This window comes from Primulina huaijiensis, chromosome 2 (genome assembly GCF_012295235.1).
Source record: "Primulina huaijiensis isolate GDHJ02 chromosome 2, ASM1229523v2, whole genome shotgun sequence".
Classification (NCBI taxonomy): domain Eukaryota; kingdom Viridiplantae; phylum Streptophyta; class Magnoliopsida; order Lamiales; family Gesneriaceae; genus Primulina; species Primulina huaijiensis.
Genome location: NC_133307.1, coordinates 29,705,785 through 29,725,264, shown reverse-complemented (window position 1 = coordinate 29,725,264; position 19,480 = coordinate 29,705,785). Strand labels below are relative to the sequence as shown.

The 19,480-nt window shown below is 34.5% G+C and overlaps 3 protein-coding genes across 6 annotated transcripts; 1 reads left to right on the top strand and 2 right to left on the bottom strand.

Annotated features, from left to right (window-relative positions):
• Nucleotides 1-204: 204 nt before the first annotated feature.
• Nucleotides 205-2,824, bottom strand: LOC140971460 (AUGMIN subunit 1-like). 3 transcript variants are annotated; one of them, XM_073433741.1, is made up of 7 exons: nucleotides 2,648-2,824; nucleotides 1,799-2,128; nucleotides 1,389-1,521; nucleotides 1,176-1,310; nucleotides 927-1,050; nucleotides 585-722; nucleotides 205-501 (listed from the first exon to the last, which is right to left on the bottom strand). In XM_073433741.1, exons 2-7 carry the CDS (start codon nucleotides 2,082-2,084, stop codon nucleotides 394-396), a joined length of 924 nt encoding a protein of 307 aa, XP_073289842.1. In that variant the 5' UTR covers nucleotides 2,085-2,128; nucleotides 2,648-2,824; the 3' UTR covers nucleotides 205-393. The 3 variants fall into 3 exon arrangements, with proteins under 3 accessions (XP_073289842.1, XP_073289843.1, XP_073289841.1); XM_073433742.1 differs by having other exon boundaries at nucleotides 1,799-2,098; XM_073433740.1 differs by having other exon boundaries at nucleotides 1,799-2,824.
• A 1,978-nt stretch (nucleotides 2,825-4,802) lies between these two features.
• LOC140971458 (uncharacterized) lies at nucleotides 4,803-11,064 on the bottom strand. Its single transcript, XM_073433737.1, has 7 exons — nucleotides 10,920-11,064; nucleotides 8,846-10,750; nucleotides 7,960-8,393; nucleotides 7,708-7,869; nucleotides 7,142-7,217; nucleotides 5,860-6,015; nucleotides 4,803-5,143 (listed from the first exon to the last, which is right to left on the bottom strand). Exons 2-7 carry the CDS (start codon nucleotides 10,709-10,711, stop codon nucleotides 5,021-5,023), a joined length of 2,817 nt encoding a protein of 938 aa, XP_073289838.1. The 5' UTR covers nucleotides 10,712-10,750; nucleotides 10,920-11,064; the 3' UTR covers nucleotides 4,803-5,020.
• Nucleotides 11,065-13,334: 2,270 nt separating this feature from the next.
• LOC140971459 (homeobox protein knotted-1-like LET12) lies at nucleotides 13,335-17,775 on the top strand. 2 transcript variants are annotated; one of them, XM_073433739.1, is made up of 6 exons: nucleotides 13,335-13,888; nucleotides 15,044-15,164; nucleotides 16,310-16,503; nucleotides 16,599-16,730; nucleotides 17,076-17,212; nucleotides 17,303-17,775. In XM_073433739.1, the coding sequence occupies exons 1-6, from the start codon at nucleotides 13,391-13,393 to the stop codon at nucleotides 17,304-17,306; spliced, it is 1,086 nt and encodes a 361-aa protein (XP_073289840.1). In that variant the 5' UTR covers nucleotides 13,335-13,390; the 3' UTR covers nucleotides 17,307-17,775. The 2 variants fall into 2 exon arrangements, with proteins under 2 accessions (XP_073289840.1, XP_073289839.1); XM_073433738.1 differs by having other exon boundaries at nucleotides 13,336-13,888; nucleotides 17,295-17,775.
• Nucleotides 17,776-19,480: the final 1,705 nt, after the last annotated feature.

The following is a 19,480-nucleotide window of genomic DNA, read 5'->3' as shown; positions in this document are numbered from 1 at the left end:
GCATAAAAATTCTCATTATGAATATCTCAAGATGAATTAAGTTTCTNTTTTTTTTTTTTTTTTTTTTTTTTTTTTTTTTTTTTTTCATTTTTTCTATATTCAAATATGAAATAGCATTGACATAAAAAAAATATGGGACCCTTTTTCTCAGTCAACTAAATTTGCTTTCTACTCCCACAAAATCAACTGGTTTGTCCTGAAGTGATAACACAAGATCGCTAAAAATAAGCATACATTATATGTATAGAAAGAAACGGAGAGGAATTGATCGGTAGGGATACATCATAAGGGGTAAAATAAACCCAAACAAGAACTTGGCCTCGACCAACTATAAAAGAAAGAGTGAAAGCAGATGGAGGCTAAAAATAAAAGCAAGAAAAAGCAAACTGGACGTCACTCCGAAGAAGCCAGAGCTGATTGTAATACATCTTCGAGATATTTCTCTGCAGCAGCAAACTGCCTCTTTTTATCCTCAATAGCCAATGCAGCCAACGCCTTATCCTAAACAAAATTTTGAACCTTGATATAAAACTCCAGGAAGAACAGCTGGGAAATGCAGATAAAAAGTGAGGAGAGGTAAGTACAGGAGGCAAATCCTGGTAGCTCCTCAGAGTGTCGAGTATCGGTTTTGTTTTCCTCTCCAGTTCTTTCCGGTGCTCTGCCATTTCGACCAATACTCCATGACTAATCTCAGGGCTGCAGCCGACACGGTTGAGCATTGCCTGTGCGAAGAATATTTATTAAGAATTGATGGATATAATTTTTATTCTTTTTGAAAAACTTGACTAATCCACCAGAAAACGAGATCAAGACAAGATTCATATTTTGCAAAATACAGTCTGGAATAGCATGATGTGGCTGGTATATGGATCACAATAGTTATCGGATATGGTTGACAAAGATGGGGCATAGTTATGATTCTCAACCTTATAGTTAGAATACTGTTGCAAATACTGCCTTTCTTTGGAGTCCATGATAGCTACATTTGTGTTCCACTGTTCCATCTGAGCTTCACAGGGAACTATCTCATCTTCTAATTGTGAAAGTGTTCTGTCCATAAAATTAGATTAATCAAAAGAAAGTTAAGACTTTATGCAGCTTTATCATCGAAATTAGCAAGCCAACTTCAAAAGAAAGTTAGCAGAATGAGAAAAAACAATAACTCATGGAATCACCGTTTCAAATAAGTTAGTCTTGATATAGCCTTTCGCGTGTAGTCAAGAAGTTCTTTAGACTCCGACTGCACTTTAGCCCTCTTTTCTTCAACAGCAGTTTTTCTCAGCGATAGATCTGCCAGAGCTACAAGAAAACTGAAGACATTTTTTCTTACTAAGCCTGCTGAATGGTATAAAATTAAGCACAAAGCATGATGAATAAAGAAACCGCACCTACTTAGTTCGGTATCCCTAATATTTAATAGATTTGACACATTGGCAAGTACTTGTGAGGATGAGACAACATTTGATGGCAAACTCTCTTGCACCAGCCCCACTTGCTCCAATATCTCTCTTATCCTCACAGCTGTAGTCATAAGAAACAGTGCGAGCCTTAGAAAAACATTGAACACCTTTGGCCATAACTATAAAAAAAAAAAAAAAAAAGATGCCCCAATTCAAAACCCTGATAGGATAACAGACAGATCTCTACTCTTAAAAAGTTAATGACACAAATAAAATCAACCTTCTTCCAACTGTTTTGCCACTGCAGAAATGATTAAAGTAAATGAAACCATTCGGTAGGATTTATATTCACAAACTACCACACAAGTATACTCAAAAGCAAATTGGATGTAGAGTACCTTGAGAGCGATACTCCGCTGCTTTTTGACGAAAGTCATTAGCAACAATGGTGGCAGCCTGTGTTTTAGCTTGAGAGCGGGTGGCAATATTGTGTAAGTGGGTAATGCTTCGAGAAGTGCACTCGAAATCCGGCACATCTTTCCCGACTACATCAAACTGAGAAACAAGCCATGCTTTCACTTCAGCAATTCGACTAACATCAAAACCAGTGTTACCACCGTTCTTTGATGATTCCGATCCAATTATTGAAGAAGGAGCATCGGGTGTCCCCACACTGTCGCTCATTGTTTATTCTTTCCCTGCTCTAAATTATGCAGAAAGCCCGGTTTCTTCATCCAAAAACATATAATGTTCGAAAAACAAACAAATGGAGAAATCAATAAATCCAAAACATAACATGGCTCTAATCTCCAGAACTTAACTATAATTTTTGGTAACTAATTCTCATCCTTTCTAATATTATTCTCTTCATCCTTACTTTATCTACCCTAAATGGGTGGTTTTCTAAGAAAAATAAATTGACTCGAAGACTAATATCTTTTCCGGAATCAGTTTTACACAGATCCAATGAAAAAATATTCCGAAACTGTAACGCGTTAAAATTCTTAAATGCACCTAGCTTGACAAAAGGGAAGTTACAAAACGTTGCTTCTACGGTACTAACACTAAAAAGGATTCCTCAATTCGCAGAAAATCTCTAACAACAGCAAAATTAAGCTTTCGCGTGAAATGGGCATGAACCCATAATTCTGGAAAGCAAGAAAACTGAATCACAACAGCTGATAATGACGGAAACTCAAGGGTGAGTGCACGCGTTTGTCGGACCGTGTGATGAGGAAGAATTTTACCTAGCGACGGAGGAGCACTGGCGGAGACTCTCCGGCGGGCGTGATTGGAGCTGTAGATCACTGGATAGATTTGGCGATTTTTTTTTAATTTTAAGAATAAAATTGGTGATTTTGACGATTTCCTTTTCTGAATTCTGCCAATGATTACTTGCGGTTTCGGATTGGCCTAGGTTGTTAGCTGTAAACATGTTCGTTGCCTAAGTTCACTAGTCATCTTTCACGACTTTATATATATATATATTTTTATAAATATATAATTTAGTTTTTAATGAATATTTAAATTTATAATTTATATTTGTTAAATTAGTTTATGTTTGATAAAAGTTCGAATAAATTTTGTGATTCATGAATACAAATACAAAAAATGAATGAAATATATTTTATGTCGCAATAAGAGACCGTGGTGAAGTGTTTTCAATCTCCCATATATTTCATGTCGCAATAAGAGACTGTGGTGAAGTGTTTTCAATCTCCCGCATAAAACGAAATATATAAATAATTTTTTTTATTGTTAAATACTTAAAATATCTTTTACCAAGGAGATCACTCTATCCACATCCATAACATTACACATATCAAATCATCAAATCTTGATGTATAATATGAATTTCATAAATGAATAAACTATCACCGTGACAAAGGGGGTACATGTCATATATACTATTTAATATCATGTGTTGTTTATATATATTATATTCAGTTTTAAAAAATGATTGGTTTTAGTTATTATTTTTACAAAATTATAATTTTTAAATACTGGATTTAATTATAATTTATCTATATATAATAATATAGATAAATAAATTTAAAAATGTCTAATCATATGGGTGAGAGTTGGTTGAGAAAAAATTAGAAAAATTAGTGTGTGATGTTGAAATTACTAATAAATCTGTGGAAAAATCTATATTTAAATATGATGTTGGGGTAAAATTAAACAAAAAAATCTAATATATTATATTAAATTAGTGTTCTTATCTACACGTTGTGTGTTTATACATTATTTCATTTTCTAATGATTAAAAAAATGATTCGATTTTTTTTAATATTTTGAAATCCTTAATTATAATAGTAATAGATTATCAAAATTGATCAGGAATATTTGGTAAATTTTGAATTAGCCATAAACAAGTCAAATGAGGGGTGAAAGAAAACAGGCCACACCACCCTAACAAAAAAGTCTGCTTACATCCCTCCCCCTTAATAATGCTAATAGATAACTGAATCTATCAAAACTTTTCAACTTAACATATGATTATATTAAAACATTATATTATGTTTATTATTTGCTAAACATTCTCCACTTGACTTAATTGGAGGAACAAGAATGTATTATTACAACTGTGAATAAAGACAATCTAAAGAATTTTTCAAGCAAGAATTATTTATCGTTTTATGCCAATGAGTTTGGGTCTTCGTCTTAGGTTGTGTTAGCTTTCAATCGATGTAACATTGAAATCAAACATTTAAATTTTTTTGGATGCTATAATTGTTCGTGCGGTGTAAAACAATGAAACGTGATATTTTAGTTGTTGTACGGTTTAAAAGATTTGAGTTGCACCGTTGTCGTCACCTTCAGTTTTTGATAAAACGACAAGCGCTCGTGTCCTACAAATTTTCAAACCAACTTTCTGCACGCCACTTTCTTTTCATCTATAATGTCTGCCCTCTGTGCAGGTATGTAAATAGATTACAGTGTAGTGCAAGTCTATATCATGCCAATTGACAAGCTTCCCTATGAATATGACCCAAGCACGTTCGGCACGAAGCGCGAACGTACACCATACGAGCTAGAAAGGATCAAACCGATGCCTCACTTTGATTTGATGTTCACTTTCTGCAGAAGTAATTGTTCCTGATCTTCGATCTCGACTTATATTCTCCTCGTCATACTTTGATTTTGTGACGGTATTATTAGATTTGCGCTTCTGCTTGCTTTGTTATGGATTTCATTTGCTCGAATATGCACAACATATGATGGCATTCGGCACAAATGAAGCGGATGAAAGCAGAAAACAGATCAGTGGCTTTTTATGGATATCGAGAATAATCACGAAATGGAGGCTGCGAGTATTTAAGGATTCGAACAACCATTTCAAGTGCATAATGTAATTCTACAATCACGCGTGAAAATGGTAAATGCATTGCCTGGACAAAGTTGTCAAAAATCTGTTGATAAAAGTAGTTTTCTGTTTTCAGTGATATTTGATAATACGACAGCAAAGTAAATTCTACCTAGCACATATCGGGCATGAACAAAAAAAGCCCAAAAAAGAATATACGGTAGCACGGACCACTTAGTATTTTGGTTCCGTACAGCAACAAGAAGCCGGGAACAAAGAAAATCTGGGACATTAACGATTCAAAGAGAGTCGATCAATAACGCAATGGTCCTTGTAGGAAATCAGGCACGCATATATGTTTGAAAATTGGTGTCATCTTCAGTCCAATGAGTTCTACCCTTGGGTTTGAATGGCCCTCGATAAATACATTTGTTATCTGCAAAACACTCACCAGGTCATAAAATAATTATCCCTTGAATACAGGTTGGAAATTCGAGATGAGAATAATATCTAAAGAAAATCTTGAATTAAGTACATCGGAAGATATTAAAGAGTTCAGAGATCAAGCAAAAAGAGTAAGATATTCTTCATGAACGATCGATGCATAATCAAATGTCATGCCAACCTAAATGTGATAATGATTTAGGGAAGATGGAAACTAAATGTTGGATCCTGCCCAAGCATTCACCTATTCAACATTTGGTATTTAGCATGAACTGTTCTATCACCAATGGATGCAATCGGGAGCATGCAAGGGCGAGGGGCGATCTAGAGTATTCTCCCCTTCAAATTAGATTGGTCCACATGCAGGATCATCGAATCTGGTAATTGTAAATTCGTATAGCTTCTGCGACTGTAACTAAATTACCAACCCAAAAATACATATGACACAAAATTGGAAGAAATGAAAGTTCAGTTGCACTTCAGTGGTCTCCATCACACAGAAGTAATAACTTGTGAACAGATGTGCACGTATAGATGAATAGATGATATACTTTATATCTAAAGATATGAAACCAACATCTACTGGTAAAAATGAAGTCTTTCTTCATGTGTTTCCCAATTAGATAAAACATCAACCATCCGTTCTTAGCTCCAAAAATAAGATTATAAAAGTAAATTGTCTATGAATGTGATATAAATTACAATTACCTGTGTACAGCCAAACAATTTGAGTACTTCAAGTGAGGAGCAACTATCCACGATCAATCCGAGTGCTTCGTTGGTCATATTGCGACACCAAGATAAATCCAAACTCAATAAATTCTTGCAATTTCTGGAAATCGATAGAGCAGTATTGTTGGAAACCTGAAATACATGAAATAAATATTAATGAGCAAACAGACGGATGCAATCCAACCACCGAAATCATAAATTGCATGCGTATCCCCAGTCATCCCAGGAATCATCTTGAGACCTGTTTGACATAGTTTTCATTAAATGCTGTGTTTTACCCCACCACTAAAAGAATGTGCCTTCACTAATAATTTCAGATATCCGACTTCAAGATGTCAGTGTAAACCCCACAAACAAATCTCAGACCAAGGCACACCATCTTCTTCTAAATACCATTTACATGGTTTAAGTTGTTAATGTATATAGATTATTATTTAGATCTATGGATCTGTTGGTTGACATATCATGTCAAGTACAATGTTGTTGATGGATCATACAAACTAGAGATTACGGTGTGAAAAACTTAAATTTGAGTTTGTCATATGGAGAACGCAAAGAAATCCAAGAGTGCAAAAGACCTACAAAAATGCATTGATCCAACTTTTATTAAACATGGCAGAACCAATACCTCAAGGATAACATTTCTATTGGAACCCGATCACTTGAAAAAATAATCACCATAGGAAGTGAATTCTATGACACAAAAGAAGCAAACAGGCTGCTCCAACCAAGTAGAGATTTCCACTTCAAAGTGGTAGGTCTCGCACAAGATAAATTTGCAAAGCTTTGCGCTACTTATATCATATAATAACTATAGAAAATCAATACCCATTTTGAATTCTTCATATGTTTGTTGAGCATAACATATTGTATTATCAATTTGACCAATTCCAAAGCATTCAAAGAAAGTGACCCCTGACGAGTGTTCTGATTAGGATTTCGGTTGTCGGAGTGATGAATACATGCCTTCATCATAAAGTAATTAATAGTATTTTATAAACCTGTGTCCATATTATATGCTCTCAAGGGTATAGTCTTGTGAAGAAGTTCTTTTATCTATAGTTCAGAAAAAAATGTTTCAATAGTACCCATCATTTCCCACAATTCATTGGTGTCACATCAAAGATAATGATGATTTATAGCTAAATTTAAGTACTACCTTGATAATATTGTCAAGGGGTAGGTCTTTCAGAGACGCCCCACGGATATCCATATATCATTTATGCAAGAAATGATATATAGCTAAATCGAAGTTTACCTTGATAATATTGTTAAGGGACAGGTCTTTCAGAAACGCCCCACGGATATCAATGTATGCAGCAATAGCTTCATCACTATCAGATCAAACAAAGATTTTTATAGTCAAATTTCAGGTCCAAGAACAACAAGGTTCTTCCATACTGGACAGGAGCAGATTCATAAACCAAACATAGACTTAAGGAGACAATAAATAAATAAAAAAGAAAAAAAAAACAACAATAAAGGCTAAAAACATAATCCTTCTTGAAATACTGTTTGATTTTTTATTGTTTTCTACTTCTCCTTATTGTCTTTTTTCTAAAATGGGAAAAATTGAATTGGAAATAGGTCACTATGTTTCTGATTCCGGCTTTCATTCTTCAGCCTCTATTTCACAGCCATTTTGAACTCACCTCTTTGTCTACCCGATCGCACAACATTTTGAACTGACAAGAGAGCATTGTCAAAGAAGAGAAACAATAACTACAAGGTCATGGATGATTAAGTAGACTCCAACTCTGATCAATTTATAAAGAGACACATAGACAGTCAACAGAAAAATGGAAGTTAATCTTGTCACAGGACCTGAATGCATTGCGGCAAAATCTCAGCATCTGAACTTCTTTGCAGCCATTTGCCAGGTGGCCTATGGCAACATCTGTCAGCTTGCACAAATTACTCAGGTCTATAGAACGTAATCCAGCACAAGTATTGCCAATGACTTCCAAAGAGTAATCAGTCAATTCTCTGCAACCAGGTAAACACTTTATTGATACTTGTTCAAATTTACTAAAAATAATTCTTAATAATTTACATATCTATCCACTCCTGACGCACATGCAATCTGCTAAACCAACATGCTTCATCCGGCAACCATGTACGGAGACAACTTCACAGACAAATTCATCGCAAACAGTATGGATTCCTGATACTGATAAAACCTCCAAAGTTTCGAGCTCTAAAAGTCCAGGGAGGCTAACCATAGCATCTACTCCTTGACAATGATCAATGTATAGTTCCCTCAAAACTAATCTCAGTGACTTTGACAAACAGCATATTCCCTCGGAAGTAACCAAGGGACACTGGCTGAGGTCGATGGATTTGAGAGAAGGCCCAGACAAGACAAGAGAGCTCAGTCCAGCATCAGAGAGACGATATGCACCTTTCAAGGATATGGAAGTCAGAGCAGGAAGACTATTGGGTGAATGGGCAAAAGTAGCAGGCAAAGCATAGTCGGGCATACATACTCCACAGTGATCCAATTGTAGCACCTGATTCCAATAGATAGCAACAGATCCTTTAGATATACAATGAGACATGATATCATACACTGTAACTGAATCTACTAAGACGTGTGATAGAAACTATTTTGGAATTAACCAATTTATTGAGGCACCTAGTTCCAATAGATAGTGACAGATCCTTTAGAAATATAACAGAAAATGAAGTTCATACACAGAAGCTGAATCTACAAGGACATGTGATAATTTGTTACATTGATAGATATTATTTTGGGATAAACCAATTCATCGTGAAATAATAGAAATATAAAATAAAAATCAAATATTTACAAATTCAAAACGATACGCATTTAAATAAGTACTACCGCTTCAAACAAGACAATAAGTAACTTATTAAGTTCAAGCACCAGATGATTTATTACTGACATAGAATAAATTCTTGATAAATCAAAGTGGAAACAGCGATTGATAAGAAATCGTACCATCAGCTTGCTTGTATTGAAACTTTCAAATATCTTGATGAATAGTTCCTCAGATAACCACGAACAATCTTTTATACATATCTCTGTAGGTGATTCACGCACGAGCAATTCAAGAAAATGACTGTCCATTTGCCGATGGTCACAAAGAAACCAACAGATCTTGTGCCGCAACACATCTGGAACACATTCGAGCGAAGTGATTGCATCTGCATTTTTAGCAAGAATTGGCAAGCATAAATCCTGTAATGAGGGTGCCCATTTCTTCTGGCATATAAAATTTTCCAGTTTTCTAGGAACCCATGTTAGTTCTGCAGATTCACTTTTATCGGTTGAGGTTACATGCTGCCCTTCTTTCTTTTTTGTTCTGCGGTCCTTAATGATTTTCATGGCAGTTGAAAAAGGACCAGGCCAATCATCTGTTCCACTATCAGCTTCTGGCAGCGGAATTTGTCTTCTCTCAGCATCATTAGAATGGTTCCCTATTTCCTCATGAGAAGAGAAATGAGCGAACCTAGATGCAATTCGTCTAGCAATATTTCGAAAGCGTTCCCGGTAAAATTGTCTTCCATCACTCGGACCAACATCAGTTTCCCTTCCCTGTGATCCATCCTGCGCTGCTGCATTTTCTTCATTATGGATTGTGTCAGAAAAACTACTCTCCTGTACATTTTCCATCTGAAGATTTGAGATGCTAATGTCATCACAGACAGAATTACTGTCTTTCAACTTCATTTTCCCTTTTTCCGCTTTGCTCTCTCTCCCTCGAGTCTTCATCACAGTTTCAGTTCTAATGGCAGTTTTATCTTCATTTACATCATCTGAATATGAGCTTTTAGGTAAAGAGGAACCATCAGATTTTGAAGCACCATTCGTTAATCCGACTCTAATATCTACTTTTAAATTCAACGACAAAGAACCACCAATCACTGAAGTTTCCCTACCAGCTTTCCCCTTACCATTATTTGCTCTAGTAAATTTCCGCTCAATGCATGCCTCATTATCAACTTCTTTCATGCTGGCCCTTGACCTAGTCTTCACAATATTATGACTCAATTCAATCTCACTTTCTATATCACTCTTTGTTCCTCCCAGCAGATTACCAGCACAAGTATCGTTTTTTATTTCTCTTTTCACAACATTCTTCCCTGACCTTAAGGTCAAGAATTGCTCCCCCACCTCATCCTTCCCACTCAATTTTAAACCCAATATTTCCATATCCACACAAAATTTCTTCTGTCGTTTCTGGCTATTCTCAGTCTCCACTTGCGCACCGCTTACATTATTACCCGATCTTAACTTGGGAACAGCGCTTACATTATTACCCAATCCCAACTTGGGAACACCTCCAACAATATTGGCTTCCTCTTTATCTACGACCATATCATCCACTCCATCATCCAAATTCTGCAAACATAATCCCGTCACACTAGAATCAGGAAGCCCAACTGCCTTCTCAACCCCAAGTTCAAGATCCAGAACGTTCCTTTCCAAATTCCTTGCATCAAATTCATCACTCGAAGAATCCCCCACAACTTCAAACTCATCTTTCTTCCTTTTCCCGTTCACAACCCCAGTGACTTTTGAGCATTTAAGCATGCCCAGATTTTTTGCCAAACGAGCACTTCTCCTCCTTACATTTCCACCGTCCAAATACATAACAGTGCCAGCCCCAGACTCCAAACCCGGGGACCCAGATGTAAAATCCGGTGAACCCGAGACAGGTGTCGTGGTGTTTGATAACCGCGTAACTAAATCTAATGTTTTCAGTGGGGTTCTCGGTTCAATCAACCCATTTTCCACAGCCATTGGCTCTAACGTTTTAGCACCGACTGCAGAATAAGTATCCCGGGACCTCACTGCCGTCATCGTATTCGATCCCACCAAGCAAAACAAAACGTACAATACCTAAATAAAAAATGTGGAAAAAAGATTATTTACGAATACACATAAATAAACACATTCTATATTTCAATAACCGACGTAAAAGACAATATCACAAACACATAATAAACATATTTATCCACATAAAGAGGGAAACAAAGAAGGCGCCACAGAAAAGAGGGAGGCAACTCACAAGTTATCGAAGGTGGCGAGAAATACACTGAGGCGGAAGCAGCTCGGACAGCGGGAAATGTGCAACTGCTCGTGAAATGGCGGAAGAGCGTATAAAATGGGGGAAGCTTCTTCGACACTCTTGTCTCCAGTTAGGGATAAATGGTCTGGCTCGTGTTTCCCGCCAAAAGATAACACGGGCCATATGATTAAAGGCCGTGGTCTTTACAAAATATGGGCCAGGCCCATGTATATGTCAATCTCTTTGCGGCCCATCAAAGAAAATTTTATGAGTCCAAAGATATCTTTGGATGGAATAATCTATTAATGTTATTGATTGTTTGTCGTTTTTAAATGTATGGACTAATTAGTCCCAAACTAAGATAATAATAATATGCTATTCATTAAAAAAATCGAAGAAAACTGCTATAAATTGAGGCAAAAACTTGTATGAGACGGTTTCACGGGTCGTATTTTGTGAGACGGATCTTTTATTTAGGTCATCTATGGAAAAGTATTACTTTTTATACTAAGAGTATTACTTTTTATTGTGAATATCGGTAGGGTTGATCCGTCTCACAGATAAAAATTCGTGAGACCGTCTCACAAGAGACCTATTTTAAATTAAAGGTAAAAACGAAAAATTGGTTAGAGAAATTTAAGTAATTTATAAGATTTTCCATCTTTTCGATATAATACAGCTTTAGAGTATATTATTTCAAAGTAAGCTAGGTTTTTTCATATTTCAATATCACGTCTCTCGCATTATGTTAGAAATTCATTGAATTTCAAAACCTTAAAAAAAAATTTTGTCCCATATTCTTCTTTTTACACTCCTTGAACGTCGCAGTGTTGATTTTATTTTTAATTATTATTATTAAATAATGTTAGCTGCACGCAAGCTGCTTCGATGGACCACAAAGGACAATGAAAAGCATAATTTAACTTTGGAAGGCGTTTTGTCTTTCTTCAATGAAGGACCACAATTGTCTACACATGTTACCTATTCAATATAATCATTAATGCTTGATATTCTTCAAAAAAATCATATAATAAATTTTCAATACTTCCAACATTAATCTTATAACTAATTTTGATGACACGATTAATTAAAAATATGATTTTGATGACACGATTAATTAAAAATATCATATTTTTAATTAATCGTGTCATCAAAATTAGTTATAAGATTAATGTTGGAAGTATTGAAAATTTATTATATGATTTTTTTTTCCAAATTACAAAATATTATGTTTTATCTGAAATAAAAAATTACAATTTACATCGTATCTATCTATTATATCCTAGTAAAATAATTTTTTTGTCTTTTTCTACATTTTGAATTTTTAGATTAAATAATCGTATTACTCATTATATCAAAAAATATTATAAAAGTATTTTTAATTATATTTTAAAAATTCGAAAACATAGATGACGATAAAAATTTATTGTTAAGATGAATGATATTTTAAGCAACCTTAAAATTACTACATGACTTCATCTGATTGGTATACGAGTGTTATCATATTATATATAAGTATAGATAAATAATACAACAATTGTTACGCTCCGTTTGGTTGAGTATATTAAATAAGGATAGATTAATAATCAAATATTTATCGTAAAAATTTTAAGATGGTTTAATAATCATTTTGACCCGATTTAAGATCTAATTTTATGGATAATTATTTGATTAATAATATTGGATCTTAAACCGGGTCAAAATGATTATTAAAACATCTTAAAATTTTAAAGATAAATATTTAACTATTAATCTATTCTTATTTAATCCACTCAACCAAACACATCCTTAAAGTTTGGGAATTTATTATGAACAGTTAATATTAAAGAATTTATTTGCTCGTTGTCTATCAAAGAAAATAGTAATATTGATGTAAGAAAATAAACTAATGAAATAATATTATCAAGATAATTATATTATCATGGAGAATATATTTATTTTTTAAAAAAAAAACTTCTTGGCCAGTGCGATTTAAGTTGCATACGTGTAACATAAACTTTTTCATTTTTTTTTGGTAAGTTAGTGCATTTATTTATTTATTTTAAAAAAAAAATATTTTTATTATTATTTATGTATATAAATTACTATCATTGTATTTATTGCTTAACCTACAGTACTCATATATGTCGATTCAAATATATTTTGTTGATATTAGAATAATTAATTAAAAAATATATATTTTCATCTTATAAATAAATTAATCCCATAAAAATATTTATTTATCCCCAAATCGATTAAAATATATTTTGTTGATATTAGAATAATTAATTAAAATGTATATATTTTCATCTTATAAATAAATAATCTCATAAAAATATTTATTTATCCCCAAATACAAAAAAGAAATGAAACCAAACGTATCCTTGCTTGGAAAGTACTCGGCACTCTATGTAATAATATAGGCTTCTATTTCTATATATGTACGTAAGGTTAGCAGAGTGCGTAAAAGCGGCCTCAAAATTTCATTACACATGGCGTTCCAGGACCACCACCACCACCATCTTTCCCCCCAAGAAATGCCCCTCGACTACTCCGACCACCACCACTCCGCCGCCGTCTTTCGCTCCATACTCCCCGACCATCACCAGTCCCCGGAAGAGAAACCGCCGCCCGCCGCGAGCACCTGGCTCCACCACCCTCACCAGTGGCTCACCAACCAGAGTCAACGCAGTCCACTGGACAAAAGCGATCACCGCCTGGAAAACGGGGAGGGAGACAACAGCAACAGCAACAGCCACGGGAGCAGTGCGAACTGGGAGAGAGAGAAGTGCAAGGCGGACATCCTCGGCCACCCGTTGTTCGAGCAGCTGCTGTCGGCCCACGTGGCGTGCCTGCGTATAGCCACGCCGGTGGACCAGCTGCCCAGGATTGACGCTCAGCTTGTTCAATCGCAGCAAGTGGTGGCTAAGTATTCCGTTCTGGGACATGGTCAACGGCCCCTCGATGATAAAGAACTCGACCACTTTATGGTACAATCTTCAATAGTTTTGTTTTAATGTTCATAGTATAATAGCATGTGAATATCATGGATGAATGTTTTGAGAAACATGAATGAAGTCTGTTTTTATGTGATTGTTCGGAGCTTTGCGAAAATTGGTTTTTGGGTTCTTGAAATATGGGATAAGCGAAAGCGTGAGCTTTTGTGGAATTTAATTTAGTTTGCGATCGATTGGATTAGTTCATGGCACTTAGAAACCTTATCTTGAGTCCTTGGTTGTCTCCGCTGGTTTCAAGATTGAATTTTGTGAATTTTATAGATCTCCCAGGCTGAATCTTTTATATTACTGTTCTATTTGTTAGTCAATATATGAGATAATGTAAAAACAGATGAAATTTGGGTTGTGTTTGGATTACAAGTTTCATGTGTTAATTTTTTGAAAAAACGATGGCTTCATATTTGGTTGGAATCAGATGTTTGGATTTACGCTTATAGATTCTTGAACGTGGTTCAATTGGCTTGTCTAGTTTCTTTTTCTCAGATGGAGGTCAATTTCTTCCTTACTTTGTGTGATTCTATTTCCAGCATCCGATGTTTTTAAAACATGTGAATTTATTCAGCTAATGATCCACTGTTTGGTTTTAGTACTGAATGAAACTGTGTGATACACCAAAGTATGTAAGAGATTTCATAGGAGAGGATAAAGTTTTGGGAAAATTCAAATGAAGACATTTACTGTCATATTTTTGGCATCCTTAAGACATCATTTTTGTGGGTTATCATTCTCAACGGAATAGTTTTGGATTACATCTTTATATAATGTGCAGGAATTTCTGTTGTCTCGTGGAAAAAGGAATCCTGTTGTTTGAAGTTCCTTTTATTTATGGTTTCTCGTTCTGGTCGGGAAGCTCTATGCTTTAGAATATGGGTGGGTGAAGGTAAATCTCTAAAACAAAACTTAGGACCGTGAGATGTCATGTTTTATCTTTTACGAGAATGGGCGTAACTGAACTTAAATGGACGTAGGACTACACTATTCGGCAAGTAAATTGACTTGTATGAGTTTGTTTGTTTTTGTGTTGTTTATGCAAACAAATAATAGTCTCTAATTTTACTCATTCCCTAAGTCTTTCCATCTATATTTTCACTTTTCCCTTACAAAGTTTCTTCTTTCTGTCAAATGTAGACCCACTATGTTTTATTGCTCTCTTCCTTTAAAGAACAACTTCAACAACATGTCCGTGTTCATGCAATGGAAGCAGTCATGGCCTGTTGGGAGCTGGAACAATCATTGCAAAGCTTGACAGGTTATCATTTAATTTTATTGACCTAAGTTAACAGCTTTTATTCCTTGTCAACGACAAACTTGTGATAATTAATGATTTGTTGCGGTCCATTGTTTTTCTTATTCCTTGTGAAAAGCATATTTTCTTTACTAAATTGAAGCATGTACTTGGAGTTTGTTTTCTTGAGTTAATATCGATAGTAGTCTGTCAAGGTTCTTTACTTCTTTAGTGTGTGCATGTGATTAATTAAACTTCTTCATTTGATTTTCCTATTCTGCTTTACTTGGGCTTGGTAGACTTAATGCTCTTTGTTTATGTTAACAGGTATTCACCTGTCCACAATTGAAATCACTACCATGTATAGCGGAACATGCCAACTTTATTTTCTTCAACCATCTTTATTTTTCTTCAAAAATTCTCTTATCGTTCTTTTTGTTTTTAAATGATAAATGCTACTCGTTTTGCTTTGGGGTGGACCCAGTGGGAGCAAGGGGGCGATCGCCCCCTCTCAATTGGTTTTTTTTTTAAAAAATCTATGTAAATTTTTCAAAAAAGAAAAAAATTATAATCAATTATCAAGCTTTACCACTCCCAAAATTATTGATTTGCCCCCATTATTTGAATTTCTGGTCCGCCCCGGGTTTTGTGATTACAATGATGCTCATTCACATCATTGTTGAGTGAGTGTACCCTACCAGTGCTATGACCAACAAATCAAGCCACGCTATTTTGTTTCCGAACCACCAGCCACATAGCAGCTCGACTTGACACTTGACTGTTCGATCACTTGATTTAAAGCATTCGGAGTCTTATGTACCTTATTGATGTTGTTTCGCAATCCATTAACATACGAATATCATATTACAAAATTGGAATCTTTACCAGGGATAGCATATGAACATTTTCATGTTAGGGAACAAGGTACATTTCTATATAAACAACACTCTTTTTTTTCATTTTAATTTGTGTGTCACTGACATTGATACGAAATTTAACTGCTCTTCTGAGTGGGATAGGAAAATAAATTCCATGCAACTCATTCGATGTAATTTCTTTCATCATATAACAGTACCACACCTTTTGAAATGCAACTCCATCACTGTTTTGTCCCTTTAGACTTTTGTCAGTCATGTATCTGATTAATTTACTTGCACTTTACTTGATAGGGGTGGCACCAGGTGAAGGTACAGGGGCAACCATGTCCGATGATGATGAAGACCAGGTCGATAGTGAAACTAACTTGTTTGATGAGAGTCTAGATGGACCAGACAACATGGGATTTGGTCCATTAGTGCCCACTGAAAGTGAGAGATCCTTGATGGAACGCGTCATATTTGAATTGAAACATGATCTTAAACAGGTGAAATACATGATCGTACAATTGCAATGATACTTTAGCTTTAAGAATTTTGCAAGTATATGAAAAACAGATCAGGAGTGCTTTATTCTACGCAGGGTTATAAGGACAAGATTGTGGACATCAGAGAAGAAATATTACGAAAAAGACGAGCAGGAAAACTGCCTGGTGATACTACTTCGGTCTTGAAAGCTTGGTGGCAGTCACATTCTAAGTGGCCTTATCCAACAGTGAGCTCGATATTAACTTAAAAGATTTAGCTACTCTTTAGAAATCAAAACACACATTCTAGAATCATATTTGATCTTATTAAGATTATATATCTTTGATATGAATTTATATTCAGTTAGAAAGATTTTCTACCATATTTATCTCAAATATTTTCACTTCTATAAAAAGATAGATTTCATTCTAAACTTAGAGAGTTGTAGCTGTCCAACGGGCATTGAATCATGCTGTAGACCTTCATAGTCGAATCATGTAAATCACGTGTGATGTTACATTCTCTATTCTATGTTTCAACAGGATTCTCACGAGCTTGATTTCTCTTAATGTTGTACGATGTCTTTGGTTAGGAGGAAGACAAGGCACGTCTGGTTCAAGAAACTGGCTTGCAACTGAAGCAGATAAACAATTGGTTCATCAACCAAAGGAAGAGGAATTGGCACAGCAATTCTTCATCTTCAAATTCCCAGAAAAGCAAGCGCAAGAGGTAGATTCGATACGTCCCGTTTCCAAAACCAAACATTATATTATACTAGAACTGGGACTTAAAAATCATTGTGATCAAATAGTGGTGCAGGTGATAAATGAACCAACAAGCCTTTTCGTGTGAAGGATTATTTTGTATTGAAGTAACATACGTTGATAGTATTAGCCATACCACAACACTGGAAACGAGCACGTGATTTGGGAAAGACGAATGCGGAATGCCAATAGACGATTCAATGGCATCTATTATTCATACCATAACACTGGAAACCAGAACATGAATTGAGGGAAAGCTGGTTACTATGATTTGGAAAAAAAAGGTGAGATCTATGGTTGTAAGTTTCTGATATCAGACGTATACGGGTAGAAAAGGTTCCTGTTTGATGGGTTTTGTTATTTGTACTGGCCACAGTTTGGAACTTCGCTTTTGTCTCGATGTTTAATATGAAATTTATACTTAGGCCTACCCCATGTGTTCTAAGCATTTTGCTCTTGTGCCGGTTCAAAACGAGTCACGGCCATGAACTGTTAATTGGTATATTGCATTTTCATATCTTTTCTGTTGTCGAGAACAATACGTCTAACATATGAAATACAGAATAGATGTATGAAATTGATTACGATTTGTGATCATTTAAGAGTCAACTTCAAATATATATAGGTGTCAGTCGGGTTAAGCTACGATACTCTGAGTTAACATTTTTTACAGACTAAGGATCACAAATTCAAGCAACTGATTAACTAGCTACTAATAAGAAAAGCTTACTTCAAAATGACTGAAATAAGAAATTAATTACAAGAAAATATTCAGAGTTGTCTGGAGTTTGTCGATGAAGAGGTGCGCGTGTCTCCTATCCTTGATTTTCCTCATTTTGTTTAATACTCCTGAAGGATGGGAGAACTACCGAAATTATTATAACGAAAAATATCGATAATTTTGGTACCGTATAATGATGATACCGAAATTGTCAGTACAAAATGGGTATGTAATTTTGAAAATTTTAGTATGTTGGTATATACAAAAATATTGAATCAATATTTATAAATTTCGAAATATAATATTTGTAAATAATAAAATAAGAAAACAATTGTGTGATAGAAGTAGTGTATATTTTCCAATCTTGTTCTTGTACTTGAGTAAAATTCTGTTTAAAGTTTGACAAAAACTTGTGTGAGACGGTCTCACGGATCGTATTTTGTGAGACGGATCTCTTATTTGGGTCATCCATGAAAAGTTATTACTTTTTATGCTAAGAGTATTACTTTTATTGTGAATATCGGTAGGGTTGATCCGTCTCATAGATAAAGATTCGTGAGACCGTCTCACAAGAGACTTACTCTAAAAGTTTTTGTAACTATATTGCAATGATTTGTTTTATTGCGTCAATCAGGTTTTTTCGATAGCAATGATATGATATCGATATTGTACCGATATTTCGGTATATCGCAAATATTCTTTACAATATATCATATAAACGATATTTTTCCCAAAAAAAAATGTAAGTTCATAATGGATTCGATAGATGTATTAATTGAAATTCATCATAATTAATATATTGTATTACTTGATGTGAATTGGATATCCAACTAATATGATTTAATACTGTCCACATTTCCATCATTCATATTTTCAACAATGTAGAAAAATGAACATGGTGTGTATTTATAAACAAAACAAAACAAAAAGAAACTTGTGTTATTTCACAAAGGTATAATTGTGAAATTATATTTTTAAAATATTTTTTAAATACAATCAACCGAAGAGTTCAAAAATTTCACGATATTTATCTCAAAAAATAGTAGGATCAATTCTACAATTATCCCATAATAACCTCAAAATGATAGTACTTGGCCCAATTCTCTCTATTCAATCAGAAGGAGAAATATTCCACAAGATTTAATATATTACCTCTCTTTCTCAATTTATCATTATAATACATAATAGATATAATATACCCACAACTCGTCTACTTATTTAACAAATATTCCATGATTTAGCTCTCAAAAATCTTATTTGACAAATAATATAGTTATCTTGGATAATTTGGCCAAAACACAAAAAAATCATAAAAAAAACTTTATATTAAAATAATCTTTCTTTTTATTATTACTCATCATTTTTTTCTGGTCACACCAACCAACCAACCAATACTGAATAAAATAAACAAAATCACTTTTTTTGTCCCGAATTCACACTTGGTTTACATTGAATTTTAAAATAAATAATCTATTGCAATGATTGTTTTGATGCGTCAATCGGGTTTTTTCA